This window comes from Leguminivora glycinivorella, chromosome 26 (genome assembly GCF_023078275.1).
Source record: "Leguminivora glycinivorella isolate SPB_JAAS2020 chromosome 26, LegGlyc_1.1, whole genome shotgun sequence".
Taxonomy (NCBI): domain Eukaryota; kingdom Metazoa; phylum Arthropoda; class Insecta; order Lepidoptera; family Tortricidae; genus Leguminivora; species Leguminivora glycinivorella.
Window position 1 is genome coordinate 6,285,857 of NC_062996.1, and position 16,747 is coordinate 6,302,603.

Sequence of the window (16,747 nt, forward strand, 5' to 3'; positions counted from 1 at the left end):
GAGCTTCTTGTTACCTTTCCACACCATTTCACACTACAGGTGGACATCTTTAAGGCATCAAAATACCCTTTTCCAATTTTTTAGTGCGAAAAACACGCGCTGATTTCGGGTCTGTTACTTGGTCGATACTGATCGGGCACGGCGAGCGCCCGCGCTTATATCAGTGCAAATACTAGGAAGGCTGGCGACCGCGAGTCGTCTTGTAATAGATGTCTATAGGGGTTGGTCTGTGGACAGTAGCAATGACGAGATTATTGGTAGGCTTTGTCTGACCCAAAACCAGAAAAGCTTTGTCTGACCCAGAACCAGAATCATAAAAAAGTTTCTGTTATCGTAGACTGACAATTGCTATATACCTACTTCAATGTTGTTATCTTAATCTTAGTGTAAAGTACCTAATCTAATGTAGTTTAAAGTTTAATTGAGCGCTACGCCAACAAACTGTCTCACAGTTTGGCGAAAATTTAATTTAAGGTACTATGAAACTGTGTTTTTTTTCTTAAAAAAAAAAAGAAGCTCCTCATCAGTAAAGAATACCACATCAGCTTGTTCCAAGCGCAATCCACTCGAAAGACATTACATTATACTCGATCCTCTTTGCCGCAATATACAAAGAAGTCTCTAACAAAAGGCAACTCCACGCTTGACGGCAGTTTGCAGAGGTAACAGCGACATCTACCATGATATTGAGTAAACTTTCCTGCATGCCGCGACACATAGAAAGTTCCTAACAAAAGACGAAAAGGCGTCGGGCGCTCGACAACAGTTTGCAGATGTAACAGCGACATCTACTTTGATATTGGGTAAAGTTTCTAACCTGGTTTAGTGAAGTCCCTGACAGTAGCAATGACGAGATTATTGGTAGGCTGTGTCTGACCCAGAACCAGTAGCTCCTCATCAGTAAAGAATCCCACATCAGCTGTGCCGCGCACTAGTTGCAGGGCGCAGTCCACTCTGAAATACGATAGACATATGTAACTCCGTATAGACAGATAAAGTCTAAGAAAAAAACGTACCTCAGAACCATACAGAAAAAGATACCGTGGCCTAGATGGCGTTACACCTTTGGGGGACGCTCGGCTAGATGGCGCTAATATTAATATTTAACATTTTAACACATAGCAAGCTAAGAATATGGGCCAAAGTGTCAAAACTTTGTTCCAATTGTTTTAAGCCTGTATCGAGCTCGAGAGATGGCAGTCTATGCACTGTGTTACATATTTTACTTTGACAGTAACTCTATAATACTCGATCCTCTTTGCCATTTTGGAATGGGGTGTTTTCTACCCCACTAGAAGGGAGCAAAATTGAAATATTCCTTGCTAGGTGGGAACAAGGGACCTTTCATTTCAGTTAGGGGGGAGGACTTTTTAAACTTTTCCTTTTTGCTAAGTAGGAGGAAGCAAAGCAGAACTTTAGCTCTCTTCATGGAGGCAGCAATAAGACACTTTTCTGTCATAGGAAATAGTTAAAAGCAGTTAATTTTATTATATTCAAGGTCAAATTACTTTACCCACAAGTGGATAAAATGCGTTTTGCTGGCATTAAAGGATAAAACACGTGTTTCCGAGTTAGTGAGGGGAAAATTTTATTTTTTCCATAGGTAACATTAATTTTCATTATATTTTGTAAAATAAACATTTGAGCTGAAAAAAATATACGCAGTGTCTCATGGTAGCTAAATAATTTCCTTCCTTGGGCGATTCAATTTTATAATCTTGAATATAGTCAGTCATTATGCTATATTGCATTATGCATATGTAATTATGCTCCCTAATATATTTAAAAATATTTGAAGCGAATTTTTACTCACGTGTTAAATCGATATAATAACGTTCGACATGTTTCGATCCATTTCCGAGGATCTTTCTCAAGAGTAGCGACCCCGCCTTTACATGTCCCTAATGTCACAATCTACTATTGTCGTTCGCGTTTATTCTTTCCCTGAGACAGTAGGCTACACCATAGATGAATTTTTCGATAAGGTGTCATTGATCCACGGTCTTACAACATGAAATGAAATGTGAATTGATTTTATAGTGATATTGATATGTATAATAAAAATATTGTATAATTTTATATTGTTTTAAATTAATTGTATGTGTTATTGGATATTGATAAAACTGGCCAAGAGCGTGTCGGGCCACGCTCAGTGTAGGGTTCCGTAGTTTTTCGTATTTTTCTCAAAAACTACTGAACCTATCAAGTTCAAAATAATTTTCCTAGAAAGCATTTGTAAAGTTCTACTTTTGTGATTTTTTTTATATTTTTTAAACATATGGTTCAAAAGTTAGAGGGGGGGGGACGCACTTTTTTTTCCTTTAGGAGCGATTATTTCCGAAAATATTAATATTACCAAAAAACGATCTTAGTAAACCCTTATTCATTTTTAAATACCTATCCAACAATATATCACACGTTGGGGTTGGAATGAAAAAAAAAATCAGCCCCCACTATACATGTAGGGGGAGTACCCTAATAAAACATTTTTTTTCATTTTTTATTTTTGCACTTTGTTGGCATGATTGATATACATATTGGTACCAAATTTCAGCTTTCTAGTGCTAACGGTTACTGAGATTATCCGTGGACGGACGGACGGACGGACGGACGGACGGACGGACGGACAGACAGACATGGCGAAACTATAAGGGTTCCTAGTTGACTACGGAACCCTAAAAAATGACATTGCATTTCCTGTTTATAAATAGATATAATTGTAAACTGTTTTAGTGATGTATTTGTAACTTATATAAGTTACAAATACATCAACAAAGTGTAAACCATTATATGTACCTTATTCTTGACTTGTAATTAACTTTATCAATAAATATATGAATATGAATATGAATATATGTTGAGTATACCGAGGGTTTACTGGTGAAACCCGATAAATTGAGATAATTTGTCCTTGAAATAACAACATTGTGTAAATTGTACATAGTTCGAATTTCAAAAACCAGTTTGCTCAACTTATCGGGTTTCACCAGTCGGCCAAAACACATTACTCTCATTAGTGATGCCTGTTGAATTGTTGATAACTAACCTGGACTCAACCGGGGTGCAGATGGCGCGAGAGTCGCCCAGCTCCAAAGCTTGGCACTGGCTTGTTGATGAAACGCATACTCGATCTGAAATTAAAAGCACAAAATAAGATACTAAGTGTACAAAGTAACAAAACCTAATATCCAGGAGCACCATCTTATTATGAAACTCTTTAAAGGATATCTCTACGGAGATTCGTAGGACCTTAATATCCTAAGTATTTTCTGTTTTTATACGTTTGGTTTCTGTATTCGGGTGTCTATTGTGTATGGGGCGTGGGCTATGAATTTCACCACCTCCTTTCCTCCCGTGGGTATTGCAGAAGTTGACTGTTTGATATAGGTTCAATTGCGGTATAGACGATTTACTTTTCTTTCAACCCCATTATCAGTAAGGGAGGCACTGAAACATGAACAGTTTCATGTGCTTTGCCTACCCCTTTGGGGAATACAGACGTGAGTTTATGTACTCTCTCTTGTACCAATAAGGATGGGAGATACTAACTGTGTAGGCTTAGGTTATACTTCTTCTTTAGTCGTTCCCCCAATGCTGAGGATCGTGACATCATGTCATTCGGTTGAAGACTAGGTCCCTCCATAGGCGTCTATTCCTCGCCAAGCGCATGGCCTCGTGCAGTTTTAATCGCATGGGTGTAGGTTATACTACAAATCCTACAAGTGACGGTCCACAGAAGAAATTCTAAAGATTTTGTGCATTTCGGTCTATAGTTCGTAATTTTTTATATCATTCAGAAGAAAAATATCCAGGGTTAAATAAATCCATTCAGTCAAGCGTGGGTCCAGCTTCGTGCCCAGGGGGGGGCTCACGTGGTAAAACCCCAGGCCCCGGGGTACATGGTACATGGTCTATTTGTATGGCCAACTTAGGCTCCAGGGGGGGGGGGGCATGACCCCCATGACCCCCCCCCCTGGATCCGCGCATGCATGTTCAGTCTATCGGGAACGGTTCAAGATGGCATTGTGATCAAAAAAATAACACTTTCAATTTGTAGATGTTTGCAACGTTCACAACTATTCCAAATTTCAAGTCGATAGCATAAGTAGTTCTCGAGATATTTAGAAATGTGACAGACAAACGGACAGAGCGTCGCATAAGGGTTCCTTTTGTACCTTTTGGTACGGAATCGGTTAAAATCGGAATCCGTTAAAATCGATTCAGCCTGTCGGGACGGCTCAAGACGGCAGTCGTAATGTAATCTAAATAACGGTTTCTTGAGACTAAAAATTGTGTGATAGGGGCTGGGTAGGAACATACACTATGTAACTTTAACTGTTCCTCTTTGTATGTTAAATTTGTCGCTTGTTTATTATGTTACTGTCCTTTTTATCATACATTTTATGTTATTAAGTAATATTACGTCTTATGTCTGCTGTCAATTTACTTGTACAGTGGCGGTATTCCGCATCTGTTTGATATTTGTGCTGCCACTTATTTTAGTTTACCCACCCACTGAAAACCAGCGCTTCGGCATGCCGTGGCAATATGCTGAGTGGGCTCCCAATTTAACATCTAGATTGTGTTGTATTTATCTTTGTTATATTTGTCCAAACTGATGTTAAATAAAATATAATCAAATAAAATAAAATATTCTATTCTATTCGAACTTTATACTAGCTCGTAGGCACTGACCCCACCGCGAGCTAGTAAACTATAAACTATGAGCTATAAAAACGAACAAAAGATAATCATAGAGTATATTGAATAGTACCTATGGTATAGCTTCGTAGCGCCCACGGCCCACCATACAAAGTTTTTGCTAGGGAATTTTGATTCTTATTGTACTTGAGATTGAATCATTTCATTTTAGAAACAAAAGAAATTATATTTTATTTGTTTACATGAAAATTCCATTGAAACCATTATGTACTCTAGAAAGTACAGTCAAGGTTTTCGAATGCAGTGCCATCTGTTATTAAATTACAACTTTTCATGTGACTTTCCATGCCTAAGTTCCTTATAGCACATAAAGCATGTAGACCCTTTAGCACAGATCAATACAACAAGATGGCCCTTACAGGGCGACTCGCGGTCACCAAGCATACGACAAATCAGGTTTATAAAAGTTTGAACGCGTGCGACACCGATCAGTAGCGCCCAAGTATACGACCCGCTAACAGTGTCCGTGTCCGCTCGGGAAAAAATCTTAAATAATCAATTTTGGTTGCAAACAATGGTCTCTTACAGCATAAAGTGGTGTGGCAAGTCTTCTAACACTTCTACATGTAAAAAAGATGGAACAACATTCCACAGTTAAGTCAAATTAATTATTTTGTTGAATATTGTTTATTGTCCGCGGAGTTCATTTATACTGGTCAATATGGTTGTGCTGAGCGGCGCCGAGGCGCGTCCATCCCTCTTTACCGAGTTAACAATGTGATATGCTATCCCTTTCACGTAAACGACTAGGCATGGGGCCATGTTAGTTTATGTCTGTTGCGGGAACTTCGTACTGCCGTTCGTACCATGTGCTACCATTTTATGAAATATAAAAGAAAGCAGATTTGTAATAGTGAATAATTATCTAGAATCTGTAGAGTCTGTAGTGGTATTTAGTTCATTGATTAGTTTAGAATATTTAGTTGGTTATTTAACTTAGTAAACGTAAGTAAAAATGCACAGTTTAGTAACTAATGGTGATAAGCAATAATGTGTCAACCCACACGCCAACCATTTTGAGAAAATGGCGTCTAAAGATTTTTTCTCATTTTTTTGTGTTTCTCTTAAAAAAAATTGTTTTTTATATAGATTGTTGTGTTTTTCAGCTATAATACGTTCAGTAGTAGTGATTATTGTAGCTTAATTTCAAAACAAACTTCAATTTGACGAAATAATGCCCTTTTCTTTTATTGCGAATTGTTCGACGACGTCAAACTTTTTCAAGACTGTGTTATGGTACTTAACCCACTTTTGCTAATTGTTTAAAAATATCTATGAGTCTTAAATAAACATGTTAAAGCACATAAATTGTTATTGTAAAATACTCTACCTATGCATATTTTTAACTTTATAAGTGTTAAGTAACATATCAGTCATGGTCACTTATGTTATTAGGTATAAATAATAAAATAATAATAAATATTATAGGACATTCTTACACAGATTGACTGAGACCCACGGTAAGCTCAAGAAGGCTTGTGTTGTGGGTACTTATAATATATGAATACTTATATACATAGAAAACATCCATGACTCAGGAACAAATATCTGTGCTCATCACACAAATAAATGCCCTTACCGGGATTCGAACCCGGGACCGCGGCGTAGCAGGCAGGGTCACTACCGACTGCGCCAGACCTGTCGTCATGTAGGAATCAATACATTATTTATTAATCAAACCTTTTAATGATTTTTCTACTCCCGAACTGTTATTCGTCATTTACAGGATTGTGCGTATCGAAAAAACTGAAAACGCATTGTTTGGTTCTGTAATCATGGCAACGCATTGCATTAACGATACTGCGTGCGTGCGCGGGAAGGCTTTGGGCAGCTGAGCTGACAGTGCAAACCTTTGCAATACAGGAAACAGTGTGAATTTCGCGAGAATTATTTAAAAAAACTATTAAAAACTAAGTGCATGGTCGTTGTAAAAGTATTGTATGCAATGGTGTTTAACTGACTCCAAAATACTCGTGGAAAGTACGCCACTCATATTTCTTGACCTCCTTTAAACGCCTGTTGAATAAAATACTATAAATTAACTATTAGAGTAATGATCATTTCTAGACACATATTTAAATTATCTGTGCTTTTTCAACAAAAAATCGTTACAAAAACCAAATAATCATCTTTAAAAAAAACAAACTACTTATCTAAAATATACAACAAAATATTTTTTTACGCTAAGAAATAGACTAAGTCATTTAAATTATGAATAACTCATGACTTGTACAAGAACAAAACATATAAAATATCTTTAACAAAATAATAAACTACCATTCAGTAAGTATTCAAAAATCAAACAATATTTTTATGCATACATTAACACGTCTTAATGTAATTAGTAATTATAAAAAAATAGTAGCTTATATTAGATTTTTATATAAACACGTACTTGTAAAAAATGTTTGCAAATTATAATAACGAATATGTATATTCATGACTTAAAATGTTCAATTTCGTACTGAATTTACCATTCATGTGCAAAAATATACTAATGGACTAAGTCATAACTTATTTAAACATAAATTAATATGAACAGTTATATTTTACAATATAGTGTCATGGTACTTACACCAAAAACGAACAATTTATGACCCGAATATAATTTAACAATAATGACTTATGTTTTATAACACGGGTCGTAGCATAAAACAACGAATAAAATATCATTTTGCAATAATCATTCAAGTCTCATAGTGGGTAACTATGTCATTTTTTGCGTTTTGCAAGAATGAGTCAAGTGTAAAAAATCGTTGAGTCAACCCTCATAACACATTATTGTAATTTAAATATGTCTTCTGCCAATTACTATAATAAGTTAAGGTTCTTGACACATTAATGCAAAACAGGCAACACACGATATAGGATTTGTGTTAACCTATTTTTTTACTTTTGGGATAGTAAAAATTTTCAAAATGAAAAGGTCATTTTTGCAAATAGAAGTTTAAAAATCCAGCTATAACATGGCATTAAAATCTCATTTTTTTAGTTTTTGTGGGTTGACACATTATTGCTTATCACCATCCAGTTATTAGTTACTAGAATGATTTTTATTGAGATGCTATCACAATTATCATCCTCCTTGCGTTATCCCGGCATCGGCATTCACCACGGCTCATGGGAGCCTGGGGTCCGCTTTGGAAACTACTACCAAGATTTGGCGTAGGCACTAGTTTTATGAAAGCGACTGCCATCTGACCTTCCAACCCGAAGGGTAACTAGGCCTTATTATAATTTAATTATAATATTATAATTTGTTGCAAAACAAACTCACCACAGTACTGGTACCGGTACCATTGTCTATAATAGACATGTCCCATTCCCATCCCTACTGCTAATCATAAAGGCGCGCCATTATTTGAAACGACCAATGGCAGCACCGTGCGCGCCCGCCTCACCCCGCAAGGATTGGTGATTTGCGTCTCGAACAATATCGCTTGCATTTGGCTTCTAGTGGGGTGTTCTGTGCCCTTTAGACATGGAACGCCACATATTATGTTTGATACTCGTTATGAATTTAAGCAAAAAAAAAAACTAGTGTTCTAATTTATTATATACAATTTAAGTAATTACATACAATTAACCATAGAATGCCGTTCGCTAGTTTGCGGATGGTACAGCGACATCTAACCAAAAATATGGACATCACAAAATACTTATACATTTTACGACAACAAGTCATTACCCAGCTGACCCAGTTTGCGGGGGTAACAGTGACATCTAGCGAACAACTTGCACTACGGCATATAATTTTATTTCACGCCCTCTATCATTAATTTTCTTAAACATATCCTAAGTACATCGGATTTACTATTTCCTTTGACTGAAAACGCCGTGAAGATAAAAGAGACACGGCGATGTTTATAGCTACTCGCCCAGCGGTGAGCTATCAATATCGCCGTGTCTCTTTTATTTGCACGGGAGTGCTTATCTTTTGTTCGTTTTTATAGCCGATAGCTCATTTACTACTACTTACTAGCTCGTGGTGGGACCAGTGCCATAGACTGGAAAAAAGTTGCCGGCGGCATAGTTTCCCGCGGGCGCATACCCGGTACATGGCATTATTTGCATGGCAACATAACGAAATACCACACTCCCCTTTATTTATAATCTGATAACGGTTTCCGCCGATAACTTGATAAGTCATACTAACTTTGGATCAATTATTGCAATATTACAGAATTTTTAAGAGTTCAAGTTTAGAGGTTTAAGTAATCAATGTGCTGCATTTTTTTTGGAATTGCCACGTATTTGCGGGATCACTTTCATTAGCGACGGATCTGATTTTTAACCCCCGACGCAAAAACGACGGGGTGTTATAAGTTTGACGTGTGTGTCTGTCTGTCTGTCCGTCTCCCTGTCTGTCTGTTTGTCTGCCTGTGTGTGTCTGTCTGTGGCATCGTAGCTCCCGAACGGATGAACCGATGTAGATTTAGTTTTTCGTTTGAAAGTTGAGTTAGTCAGGAGTGTTCTTAGCAAAGAGGATCGAGTATTAAACTGTCAAAGTAAAATGTGTAATCACAGTGCATAGAGTGCCATCTCTCGACACAGGCTTAAAACTTTTGAACCTCAGTTTTGACAATTTGGACCATATTCTTATCTTGATATGTTTTAAAATGTCAAATATTAATATTAGCGCCATCTAGCCGAGCGTACCCCAAAGGTGTATCGCCATCTAGCTCACCGTACCTTTTTCTGTATGGTTTTGGGGTACTTTTTTTCTTAGGCTTTATTGGGCTATACGAAGTTATATAGATCTTTGGTTCTTAGCCATGTTTCATGAAAATCGGTCCACTATGTCAGGGTTTTTTCAAATTTTTAATTTTGTGGTTATGTTATTCTGGCCTACCCAGTCGAAGCATCCGCATATTTTAGTTCATTGTCAACAAATACCTACCTAACTACAGTGTCCTCTACGTGATACCTTATCGTTATCGGTCTCGATACGTTTATTGAGCGTTAGGCGCGGCGGCTGAATCACGAATTTGATATTATGTATTTATGACTGATATTTTACTAAGAATGAAATGATTAGCGTAGGGAGTCGTCACCTTTACAAATAGTTTGTTTGCTTTAATATTGTCTTCGCTTACCGTTAGGTACTCATGAAATAAAACTATGGAAACGGCTTAAATCGCGTATAATGAATTTACAATTCATCCTGACGTTTCGAACACATTCACACGAACAGCATTCGTGGTCAACGGGTCAACGGTGGAGGAAAAATTACAATGTGCAAAAGCTATATATCCACGTACAAGAAATATTAACGAACCATGACCATAAATAATATAGATTTTTAAGGCAGGTTCACACACTATTAATAAAGCTAGTTATACAATATTTAAAAAAAATACCATTACTATGTTAAAAAACAATTAATCTACAGAAAATTGACAAAAACAAACTGCAAATGTCCAACACCATACAACACAAATGCCTCACAGTCTTCGTCGTGCTTGTTCCATTATCAGATGTACTACTGGATCCCAGGCCGGTGGTAAAGTAAAGCCATCTTCTCTATTAAAGTTTGGATATTTTATTTAGTTTGGACGTCGGGATGAACTGTAAAATTATACACGATTTAATCCGTTTCCATAGTTTTATTTGTTTGCTTTAGTTAATACTTATCGCGCTTGTATCCGTATTTGAAAGAGGTAGGAGGCAAATGAGCAGACAGATCACCTGATGGTAAGAGATCATTGTCGACACCCGAAAGACCGCGTCGCGCGCGAGTCCATACTTAAAGTCTGGACTTTAAGCAAATACTATGTAAACTCTACGAGTTAATACGTGCAGCTTGGTGCCAAAGTTGGCAACATGCGGTACTAGCGCCCCTAGCGGCATGAGTTGATCAAAATAGTTTAGTTCATTCAGTAGGTATAAAATTAAAAAAAGTCACACATTCTTATTTTTTTGTTTTATTCCGTCTAAAAATGTTAAAGTAGATGAAGCAATCGCATTTTCTATTTTAATTTACTAAAATAAAAGTCTGACAAACTACTTTGAACAACTCGTACCGCTAGATGGCGCTAGTAAAATTGTTGCCGCTCCATTGTATGGGAAACGTCAGAAGCTGCACGTATTAACTCTAGAGTTTATTACTGGGGACGCTATTGCACAACACCCTGCATTTTATGATTAAGCACTGAGACTTGGCACAGGTTGTTCCTTGGGTGGCCCTGAGTAGATAAAGATCGGGAGGCATTGAGAGCCCCCCTTAATTTAGGAGGGAAGAGGGGGAAGGCTGGCGCCGCCGCGCTTCCTTTGAAACCATATTTCTCTAAAACTATACAAAATAGGGCATGCGATATATCATTTTCGGATAAATGAAGGACGAGGAATTCATTTTTGGAACAAAAAAAATGTATTTTAGAATAAAAATACAAAATAAAATGGGAAAATCTGAAAACGAGATTTTTTTTATACATATTATTGCACATTTTATGAAAACTGTAAAGGTTTTTTCTAAAAAAAAAATATTATTTAATAGCTACATTTATCTAGTTTTAGAAAATGTATAATTTGTTATAGAAATATATTATAGGGCGAGTGATAAAAAATAATTTACATCGCCCGATAGGGTGATTTGAATGCTCATTTCAATAAGTTTTGTCAATGATTTCAGGTATAATCACTATTTTTAACACACGAAAGCCGTAATCAATGTAGTTTATGGCTATTTTAGTGATTAATGTACTTAAAATAAAAAAAAATACAAAAATTTAAAAAAATATTAAAAAAGTGATATTTTTTTTAACATTATCCTATTTTTTTCTTTCTACACAATATATATCTAAAAGCAATAAATATCAATAAAAAGCCACATTTATGCAGTTTATAAAAATATATATTTTGTTATATAAATATATTAGGAAACGCGAGATAAAAAATAATGAAAATGAAAATTTTAATGTACGGGTCAGCTTGCATTATTCGATGAGGTGAGGTAAAGGTACTACCCGCTATGCAGTGGAGTTCGTCTAGTAATACAGAAATTATACTTATTCTAATAACGTTTACACATGTAGGTATATCACGACCCAGTACAGAAAATTGTAAAAGTCCTATAATATAGTTTATTTTGATTGTAAAATAAAATTGCATGTGACATATTGCAAAAAAAATGTCTTAATCACGTTCTCCTCTCCTGAAGCCGTTCTGCATGCATAGGCTTGAAGATTTTTTAGTTTACTAGCAGAATTTAGTTACTTCCTTTGGGCCTCCTTAAATTAAATCGGTTTTACCCATCCATAAAAGATAAAATAAAAATCGTCATATTCTTCCTTTCAGTATCAATGATAGTTAGTTATTGCGCAATAGTGCCATAAAAATAAACTAGATTCGTATTAGCATTAAACATTAATGATTTTTGAACTAAGACATTGCTTTTGTACAAAGGAGAACCTCAAAAAATAGTCTGACTAGACGAAAACATGTGTATCGGGGCTAGTACTCAAGGCTCTCAAAAAGTGTAGCTATTTTGAGTTATTCAAATAAAACAACATGAATAGTCTGAATTTAATTATGTATACAGAGTGGGGCCTGTAACAAAGGCGAAGAATTGAACTGTAGGCTATTCTCCTTATACTGATCAACATTTGTTCAGTGACTTTTAAAAATTATGATGTCTTTAAATTTTTAATTTTTCATACAAAATAAATATTAGCTTCAATGTACGCCATTATTGTTGTCATTGACGTTGTCTGTCACACTTTAGACTTAACAGAATTCGCAATACATTAGCTCTTAGAAAAAACTTTCAAGGGTGATAAAAATCAAAATACAAGTTATTTTTAAAAGTCGCCGAACAAATGTTGATCAGTATAAGAAGAATAGCCTAGAGTTCAATTCTTCGCCTTTGTTACAGGCCCCACTCTGTATATCACAACATCCACTGCATAAGCACATCAGCTCCGAACATTTAATTTAAAAAGTCTTTTTTTACGATTGCACCTTACGCGGCACTGTTTTTTACACCTGCATCCGACAATTTCGAGGCATGTTTCTGCAGCAACAGGCAACGTTGCGGGCAAGTAGGCTCCCAAATACCAATTTTTACAGACTTTCGTCCAGCCACAAGTAGCAAATAATGGCAAATTTTGAATTGGGTTTAGTTGACCCCATAAATGGACACCTTGATATACCTATAACCCTTACAAAAATGGTTGGTGCAAGGCAGCTTTTGTCGGTGAAATGCTGTTAATTTGGCGGTCTTTTTTGGTTAATAACTATTTTCGGCACTCGTTAACCAAAGTACAGGACGCAGATCTGGAATAATAAATATGTCAAGTAAGAATTATCCATAAATTAAGCAAATCATATAGATAACTACTATTTCACAAGATGTATTAAGATCAGATGTATATATCTGACCTATCATATCAATTGATCATTTCATGTAATATAAATAGTTAAATTCAGACTATATAGGAGTATGTTGTTTAATTTGAAGTACTCTAAATAACTACACTTTTTGAGAGCTTTGAGTACCTTTACCTCACCTCATCTAATCATACAAGCTGACCCGTACCGTACATCAAGATCGCCCTGCCACGTCACTTTCATTATTTTTTATCTCGCGTTTCGTAATATATTTATGTAACAAACTATTAATTTTTATAAACTACATAAATGTGGCTTTTCATTCATATTTATTGCTTTTAGATATATATTGTATAGAAAGAACAAAATAGGATAATGTTATAAAAAGTTATCATAGACATAGACATAGACATAGAATGGCTTTATTTAATATCACAAATTTCACAATGTCACAATGTTAAAATTAAAATAATTAGGTCAAACATGGATATTAAAAAGGGGCGCGACTCAGCATAATGTTGCAGTATTTTTTTACTGCAACGCTGGTTTTCAGTCGGACCCTAAGTACTTCACTAAACCTAAACTAATTAACCTAAACTAGTTTGTGTGTGTGTGTGTGTGTGTGTGTGTGTGTGTGTGTGTGTGTGTGTGTGTGTGTGTGTGTGTGTGTGTGTGTGTGTGTGTGTGTGTGTGTGTGTGTGTGTGTGTGTGTGTGTGTGTGTGTGTGTGTGTGTGTGTGTGTGTGTGTGTGTGTGTGTGTGTGTGTGTGTGTGTGTGTGTGCGTGTGTGTGTGCGTGTGTGTTTGTGTGGGCGCGCGTGTGAACCTATTGCGTATGATTGCGCGTATAAAAGCGCTATAATAGGGAACTGTAGTCAAAACAAAATATTTTATACCATGCACAAAATAAAGCATCAGATAATTATAAGAAAAACATGGACAGAAGTTATTTTTAAATCCAATTTCTATTTAATAAGTCACGTAGAAATATATAAAGTAACTGAGTTGACCGTGACGTCACCCAATTCGACATCATACAAACTCCATATTAGCAAGTTGTTCAAATTCGCCTTGACAGTTCTTACAAAGAAGCCGATTTCACTAAGAAGCAAGTAGCCTATATGTGTATACAAGTATACATTATACATATTCAACGTTTTAAATTTTTTTTAAGTACATTAATCACTAAAATAGCCATAAAATACAATGATTACGGCTTTAGTGTGTTTAAAATAGTGATTATACCTGAAATCATTGACAAAACTTATTGAAATGAGCATTCAAATCACCCTATCGGGCGATATAAATTATTTTTTATCACTCGTCGTATAATATATTTCTATAACAAATTATACATTTTCTAAAACTAGATAAATGTAGCTATTAAATAATATTTTTTATTTAGAAAAAAACCATTACAGTTTTCATAAAATGTGCAATAATATGTATAAAAAAAAATATAGTTTTCAGATTTTCCCATTTTATTTTGTATTTTTGTTCTAAAATACATTTTTTTGTTCCAAAAATGAATTCCTCGTCCTTCATTTATCCGAAAATGATATATCGCATGCCCTATTTTGTACAGTTTTAGAGAAATATGGTTTCAAAGGAAGCGCGGAGGCGCCAGCCTTCCCCCCCTCCTCCCTCCTAAATGAAGGGGGGCTCTCGATGCCTCCCGATCTTTATCTACTCAGGGCCACCCAGTGAACAACTGTGCCAAGTCTCAGTGCTTAATCATAAAATGCAGGGTTCCCATACAAGACATAGCAATAGCGTCCCCAGTATATATAGTATTTGCTTTAAGTATGGACGCGATGCGCGCGACAAGGCAAGCTGTGCTAAACGGACAGAAGGGCTGGACTCATTATTTAAAGACTCCTTAGATTTAAGGGTTCACTTGATTGAAATTTTAAATCTATGTCATAAATTAGCTCTATAGATACGATATGTATCGGATATTTTAATATATCAAATACTTCACACATATCCGGTTCATGTCGAATATTGAGCTAATTTTTATTATGAATAAGTAGTTAAAGTTAAAATTTGACATTATCCGATCCGATATCGGATGTAGGAAGGATTTCAAAGGCAAACATCAAAGATATTGGATGTAGGACCGATATCCCATACATTACTGTCGCCATTTTGGATTTCTTCCATAGAAATCCGTCCGACATCCGATATCGGATCGGATAGTGTGAAAACGGACTTGAGCTCAGTGCTACCTTCACTTCACCAAGCAGATACAAGCAAATTTAATATAATTATAGTCAGGAATTGTAATCCATAATATTATAAAGGGAAAGTGTGTGGTCTGTTTGTTTGTCCGTCTTTCACGGCAAAACGGAGCGACGAATTGACGAGTTTTTTTTATGTGGAGATAGTTGAAGGGACGGAGAGTGACATAGGCTACCTTTTGTCTCTTTCTAACGCGAGCGGAGCCGCGGACAAAAGCTAGCTATTTATACAAATTATACAAGCGGTAATTAACCATTGGTGACCCTAAAATATCACCTTTGATAGTTTAAGATTCAAGAACTGTTTTTGTGTTACAAGGGGAAAAGTTGTTGTTTAACCCCAAGTGCCAATATTGATACCCGAGCAAGCGAAAGATTCCAATATGGAACCGCTAGCGTAGCGTGTTTACTGTTTTAAATATTTTACATCGTTAATAATTTCTCAAATCATTGAAAAAACAAACATGCTCATGAAACACTGACAAGTTCAAGAGTTCACTTCAAAAATTGTTATATTTTGGCGTATTCCTGGCATCAGTCAAGCATTTTTTCAAAATTAGAGTTGGCAACACTGAGTGTTTCACTTCACATATTCACTACACCAACACGAACAAAATAATAACTGTAAAACGTCAAATGATTTCTAATTTCGTTTTAACGGCACATCAAAGTGTTTCAGCGAATATTATGACATGGCAATCAATGATTAATTTGTCGATCGATCGGTGACTCATTGTCACCTAAATCAGTTTGTCACGTGACAAGAACTTTGTAGATAATACAATTGCATTTTTAACGTCGATTTCCACCTTATGTTTACGACTTTTCAAGGTTTAGATCTTAAACGCTAGTATGTATATCTTGTCTTAAAGCCTGTAAATATTAATAACTTAAAGAACTGCCCTATAAAACTGATTCAAAGAACAATATCGTCACTACATACTTTAAAAAAAACTTGTATCTTCGTCTGTCAATGAAAAGAAAATTGTAGTAAGTATGTATGGAATGCATATAGACTTACTGCGTTTTAACTTTGAGGAACAGCGTGAGATACGAGATTTTTTAAAAGTAGTGATGATATGACGAATCAGTTTCCAAGGCGATAGCTTAATATTAAATTAATAAAAATCTATCGGTTTAATTTATCTAAATAAGCAACTTAAATGCCATAAAAAGTTGTCTAGGTAGATTTTACTACAAACACCGCTTTTCATATTTCAAAACTGAAAATCTTTAGTCAATATCTACGACCTTCAAGATACTTTATCTCTTCGTATTACATCATCAACAAAATCAAAAATACTTACATCTATCTTGCGCAAACACGCTCGCCAGAAGCGACAGCAAAATAAAACTTCTCAACGCCATTTGTCACTACTTAAAGTACTAAAAAAACTTAAAAATACACTATTTTATAATCCCACCAACGCCCGCGGTACCTCGACACACTATGTGTGAG

General features: G+C 35.7%; 1 protein-coding gene across 2 annotated transcripts in view; it reads right to left on the reverse strand.

Moving 5' to 3' along the window:
* The window catches only part of LOC125239865 (transferrin-like), a 35,767-nt gene extending 19,020 nt beyond the window's left edge, over window positions 1–16,747 (reverse strand). For both annotated transcript variants that reach the window (XM_048147591.1, XM_048147590.1), the window contains exons 1-3: window positions 16,596–16,747; window positions 3,047–3,131; window positions 818–954 (exon numbers count right to left, since the gene is read on the reverse strand). In XM_048147591.1, the coding sequence (XP_048003548.1) occupies window positions 818–954; window positions 3,047–3,131; window positions 16,596–16,656 (283 nt within the window). In that variant the 5' untranslated portion in view covers window positions 16,657–16,747. The remainder of the gene's footprint in view (window positions 1–817; window positions 955–3,046; window positions 3,132–16,595) is intronic.